Below are 6,357 nucleotides of genomic sequence, written 5' to 3' on the forward strand. Positions count from 1 at the left end.
CCTCACTGTCCAGGTGAGTGTTGGTGTGCTCCGAATTCAATACGCCACAAGCAGGGATTTCGGCAGAGTCTGCGTGGAGAGTGGTGGTTAAGGGGTGGGGGTGAGAAAGGCTGTGTAATTAGTGTCAAGACAGCGACAGGGACAGGGTGAAGAGAGGTGCAAATATCAGGGGAAAAGAAGATAAGTTGTGAGGGTATGGGGACTGTGCTCAGCTGGGCCCAGCTTTTGTTGAGGGGTGTGCAGAACAGGAAGGGGGTACTGAGGAGCTGAGCCTGGGTGCCAAAGGATGCCTTGGGCCTAGGCTGGCCTGCAGGAAGAGCAACTTCATACAGCCTAACAGCCAGTCAGAGAGGGGGTGCCCAGGACTCCCACTATCAGAGGATCCCTACCCTGCTGTGGGAGACACCCTGTCACATATGCCTCACAGAGCCATGGGCTTTAGGCTCCTCTGCGGTGAGGCCCTTTTCCTCCTGCGAGCAGGTGAGTCCTGGGCACAGGTGGAGCATCCTGCTGTAGGTTTGATGGTGTCTGCATTTGACTCCCTCTTCTGTTCATTCCCTAGTATCTGCCTCGTTCCCCTAAAGGTGTGGTGGATTCTGGAGTCTTGCAAACATCAAGACACCTGATTAAAGCCAAAGGACTGCACGTGACACTGAGATGTTCCCCTATGTCTAGGCACAAGACTGTGTACTGGTACCAAAAGGCCCTGGGCCAGGGTCCCCAGTCCTGGTTCAATATTACAATGGAAAAGAGACTAAAAAAGGAAACATTCTAGGTCAATTCTCAGGTCTACAGTTCCGTGACTCTCGCTCTGAGCTCAGCGTGAGCTCCTTGCAGCTGAAGGACTCAGCACTGTATCTCTGTGCCAGCAGCTTGACTAGGGGCAGATATGAGCAGTATTTCGGCCCCGGCACCCGGCTCACCGTCACAGGTAAGATTCGGGCTTCTCTCCACTTTCCGCTCCCCACGCGCTCCGCCCCAAACTGCCCAGCCCAAGTGGTTAGCACGGAGAGGTTTGGGGTGGACCGAGCTTCGGGCCAGAGGGGAGCTGGCAATCCGTGGGATCCGCTCTGCAACTTCACGTTCCCCTCTGCTCCCGGCTGCGCGAAGGACTTTGGGGCTTGGGGATTGCCCACCACCTGGCAACACGAGCAGAGGACAAGGGGGCTTTTGGTCTTTTTTTCTTAGGTATTTAGGGACAGAATGAGCACTGGAGAAGGAGAGAATTTATTAGGATTCTGGGAGCCACAGGACTAGAGAAAAGAGAAAAGTTGGCCCTGGAAAAGGGTGGAAAGGGTTGTGTAACTGCTACAAAGGGCAGGAAAGAGCTGGGTGTGCAGGGGGAAAGCAGGTAGGAGCTCCGGAAGGTAGGCGGGCAGCAGAACCCAGCTCCCGGGAGGTGTAAGGGGACAAAAATTATTCAGAGGGAAGATGCAGTTGAATCAGGAAGGAGAAAAAGGATGACAAACAACAAGCGTGAAATCAGAGGCCAAAAGGATAGACTTGAGTCGGTAAAGAAAAGAATCAAAAGAAGCTTGAATTTGTTGATTTGCTATTTAGAAGTATGGGTTTAAAATTAGATTTAAGACTTCTCAGTGTCTCTCCTCCCAAGCCTCAAATCCCTGAAGGCCAAGGGAGGGTGCAAGGCTCCAGCTAGTCAGCAGAGATGGTGCTGGCCCTGGGGGGAGGGGACGCTAGCCTCAGGCACTGGGGTAAATGCAGGGGTCCTCACACCCCCAATATATATGTATATGCACTGGCCTGAAATCTCCACCATCCAACTAGGTACCCTGGGTTAAACAGCCAAGAGGAGCCAGGGATGTTCTTTTGTTGCAATCTCACATCAAAATGCAGATATTAAGTCAGTTAGAAGCAAGTTCTCTAGAAGATCTTAGAATTTTAGAACTGGAAAGGACTTAAACATCACTAGTGATGAGAAAATTGAGGTCAGAGAAGGGAACTTGCAATTCACAAAACCCATCTATTAACCTGGATAATTTGATAACAACATGGATAACAACAAGAGGCACCATTAGCAGTTGGTTTGATCTTACAAAGGGATCCACTGGGGCTCAACTAGAGCAAACCAGGTAAGGACCAGAGGAAATGCTGGGTTCCTATGATGAGCTGGGGTGGAGAAAAGCCCAGAACTTTGGAATCAGATAAACCTGGGTCCCAACCCCAGCTCTTTTAGGATTACATTGTCTTGGACAAATTTGTCTGGGTGAACTTCACTCCTCACAACTATAAAATAGAATTAACCATACCTACCATTTAATATTGTTGTGAGGATTAAAAGAGGAGCTGCCTGAGGAATGTCCAGCAAATGGGAGATTAGTCTGGTAATTCAGTGCTTTGCTTAGTCATCCTCTTCCCTACGACTCAGTGAGGAGGCAAGGGGGAGGGGGAGGGAAGGGTAGGATCATTGCCAAAGGAAGGGCAGATTGCGGGCTGTGGGAAATGGAGGAGAGAGCTCTATATGTGTTTGAGGTAGATGGAGAAAAGGAAAGATGAGCTTTCCAATTTTACCTGAGGCTAGTTCAACCCCCAAACAGAGTACATACAAATAGAAGCTCACTAGTAAACACAGTAACACCCATGGACCCCACAGGGACACAGACACAGAAGGGTCATTGGCCCTACCCTCACAGTGGAGGAAGAGGTAGACAGTGCTTCAGAGTATAGCTACTTCCTGCTTGTTTGCCTAGTCAATTGCATTGATAAACATCGTAGGGCACACAGGGCTCTAGGGACTTCTTCATTTTCAGAAAAAGGGCTGGTATTTGCTGGGTAAGGAAGTCACGAGCAGTAACTTCTGTATGCACCTGAAGGACTGATAGACTCTCAGAGCTTGGGTCTTTGAGAACAAAGAGAAAATAAGCAGGCTGAGAGCAGAAAGACTGATGGAGCCAAGCACTAGAGAAGGAAATTACCTTGTCAGCCCCTGTTGAGCAGTAAAGACCTAGAGGCATGGTAGTAATTAGTAAGGTAGGAGCTGGGGGGTAGGGGAGGAAGACGGGGGGGGGGGGGGGGGGGGGGGGGGGGTGACATTTTAAGTAGATCCAGCTACAGAATTTGCAGAGCCAGTGCAAAGTGGAAATGTAGAGTTTCAAGAGAGTGACAGCAGAACCTTAAAGCAAGTGCTGGCCCTTCTAAGCATGGGGTCCTGTGTGACTGCACAGGCCACACACCCATGAAGCTGGCACTTGAAGGAGGTCACATCCTTAGACAGATGAGATGACAGAGCAACATCTCCTCCATATTCCAGGCTAGACTAGGCTCTCATAAGAATGAGGCTTCTTCGTTTTAACAAAAGCGTTTAGAAACAATGCAATCAGTGGAAAGCCCAGAACAGAATGAAATGAATGGAACGCAGGCCCCGAAGAAATGAGTCAGCCTAATGGGAAGGCTACATAGACATTGAACAGAATGCATTCACCAGAGACTCAGCATATACCAAGGAGATGCTTAGAACAAAAATGAGATGGAGACAACTAATACCAAGAAGTTGCTCTGATGATCTCAGATGCTTATTTTGGGAATTTGCTAGCAGGGAGTAGTATAACATTTGGAAAACAAAGGAACAAAGAAAGTTAAGAATCCCTGTTTGTATTTGAAATAAGGGGCCATGACTATTGATCTGAGCTGAGGAAACTTGGGGGTAGTCCCTGGAGGCAGAGGAATAGAATGATCTCATGAACCCCAATAAAGCCAGAAAACCTCGCATTCTCAGGAACAAACAGTGATACAAAAGTATATCTTCACATGAGTACACAAAAAGAGACTACCTGCGTAGTATCAGTTGAAGAACGCCTCCAGCCCCCAAAGATCTCCCTCACCCCAGACTCCCCTTTATAACTTAGTCCTTTAGGTTCAGACACAAACACTTCAGCTTGGAACTGGGGCCTTCTTCATCCTTATATTATTTAATCTTCATCACCATTCTGGAAAGTCATTTTGTGATTCTTACCTCACAAACAGAAAATTACCAGAAATTAAAGAGGCTCTCCTTAAATCACATTGCTGGGCAAAGTCATTTCTAAGATTTGGAACCAGATATTCTGATTCCAATTCAGGTTAAATAACGTATATAATACGATGAGAAGTAGAAAGGTAAGCTTTTCTTGATGGGGAATAAATCAAATAACATCAGCTAAAGGGACATTACTGAGAATGTAAGTCAGCTTCAGACATATTGGCCTCCTTACAGAGATGGAGAGACACCAATTGCTGCATGTTTATAGGTTTTGTGCAGAAGAAGGGGAGGGAAGAGAGAAGGGAAAACATTCAAAAAGGAATGGGATAATGGTCCCCAAACAAATCCCATTTCCTTCCCCCCTCTCCTTTCCCTCTACCTTACTCAGCAGCCTCCAGGCCTGCACAGCTCTCTGACCAGCCCTGCCCCAATCTCTCCTCACTTTCCAGAGGACCTGAAGAGGGTGACCCCACCCAAGGTCACTGTGTTTGAGCCATCAGAAGCAGAGATCGCAAGGACCAAGAAGGCCACGCTTGTGTGCCTGGCCACAGGCTTCTACCCTGACCACGTGGAGCTGAGCTGGTGGGTGAATGGAAAGGAGGTCCAGAGTGGGGTCAGCACAGACCCACAGCCCTTCAAGGAGGAACCCGAACTCAAGGACTCCAAGTACTGCCTGAGCAGCCGCCTCAGGGTCTCTGCTGCCTTTTGGCACAACCCCCGCAACCACTTCCTCTGCCAAGTGCAGTTCTATGGGCTCACGGATGAGGATGAGTGGAAAGAGGATCAGCCCAAACCCATCACCCAGAACATCAGTGCTGAGGCCTGGGGCAAAGCAGGTGAGCCGGGCCTGGGCGGGGTTAGATAAAGAGATTGACTCAGAGATCAGGTAGAAGGCAAGACAGACTAGATCTGTTAGAATGCCAGAGCCGATGGATGGAATGAGAAAGATCCACAGTACCAGTGAAGTAAAGAGCCTTCCTCCCCATGAAGCCTAGAAGGTTAACAGGGCATGTCTGGCTAATTCCTGCACCAGATCCTCAACCTAACAAAGCTGTGCTGAGAGGCCTCCCTTACTACTGGCCTGCACAGCTTAGTATCTGAGTTCTTTGCCCTCCCCATTCACTTCACTCGGCCTAGTTTCCTAAGATCATAACAATGATGTCCCTGATAATGAAGAAGCAAAAGAAAGCAAGCATTAGGACTGTCAGCAGAGGCCAACCTGGTACCATTTAACTTGTCGTGTTTGTGGCCTGTGAACCTGTAACTAAATTCTATGAGGAGGCTTAGTCTGCTCCAAGTATTGGAACCCTCTCATTCATTTTCCTTTCTTATTTTTCTTTCAGAATGTGGGTTCACCTCAGGTAAGTGAGCCTCTCCACTTCTCTCTCCCTCTCCCATGGTGTTTGCTCTAAACCAGTACATGAAGAGCCCATGGACATGGGGAGAAGAGAGATCAGAGCTCACAACGTTGGGGGCTCTCTCCCCCCCCCCCAACAGTGTCCTATCAGCAAGGGGTCCTGTCTGCCACCCTCCTCTATGAGATCCTGCTTGGGAAGGCCACCCTATATGCTGTGCTTGTCAGTGCCCTCATGCTGATGGCCATGGTAAGGAGGTGGGCAGGTGGGACAGGTGGTTGGAGGCAGGGGTTGAACCTCATACATGGGATATAAGGGGAATCTTAAAGTCAGACCTCAGTCTTGATACATCCTGTCATCTCAGTGAATCCATAATGGGATTGCCAGACTGGGGAGAAAAATGCAAGGATGATTACAGAATGCATCTGTGGAGGATGGGGAGAATCAACCATCCCTACCCAAGATCAGGCCTCATCTGCCCCACTTCTATGGCTTCATGACCTAAAAATGTCTTCTCTTCCCCAGGTCAAGAAAAAGAATTCATGAGGCCAGCTCCAAATGTACATCCTGGAGTCACTCCTCATCCTCACCCTGGATTCTCTTTTATGTTTTCCCAACCTGTGTTCCAGTAGAGTGATTCTCCTTCCACCTGTCATCCCCTTCTTTCAAGGACATCTGTCCATTCTCCCTGCTTTTCCACAGCTTGAGTTCCCAACCCTGAATGTGAAATAGACTAAACCAATAAAAAATGGTATGGTGAGCCTGGTGTGTGAGCCTGTGAAATTCTGACCTACCTTCTGATTTCAGAAAAACACCATCCCTGCAGGAATTACATGAGGCTATTCTCTCAGATCAGCGTTGCTTCCTTCTCCTCATCTTGCTGGAGGCTGCCATCCCCCATGATCCATAGGTCCAAACCCAGTCATTCTAAGCACCCAGGGTGTAGGACTAGTCTGAAGGGGAAGGAGCTGGGCTGTGGAAAACTAGCATAATGAAGACAGGGAGGAGTGAGCACAGGCAAACCAT

The 6,357-nt window shown here is 48.7% G+C and overlaps 1 gene segment (V, D, J or C); it reads left to right on the forward strand.

The window, feature by feature from the left end:
- Window positions 1-431: 431 nt before the first annotated feature.
- Window positions 432-6,091, forward strand: LOC101440695 (T cell receptor beta constant 2-like). The segment is given in 6 exon segments: window positions 432-480; window positions 585-931; window positions 4,426-4,812; window positions 5,320-5,337; window positions 5,474-5,580; window positions 5,857-6,091. Coding segments are annotated over 6 exon segments (929 nt in total).
- The last annotated feature ends 266 nt before the right edge of the window (window positions 6,092-6,357 follow it).

Source organism: Dasypus novemcinctus, chromosome 5 (genome assembly GCF_030445035.2).
Source record: "Dasypus novemcinctus isolate mDasNov1 chromosome 5, mDasNov1.1.hap2, whole genome shotgun sequence".
Taxonomy (NCBI): domain Eukaryota; kingdom Metazoa; phylum Chordata; class Mammalia; order Cingulata; family Dasypodidae; genus Dasypus; species Dasypus novemcinctus.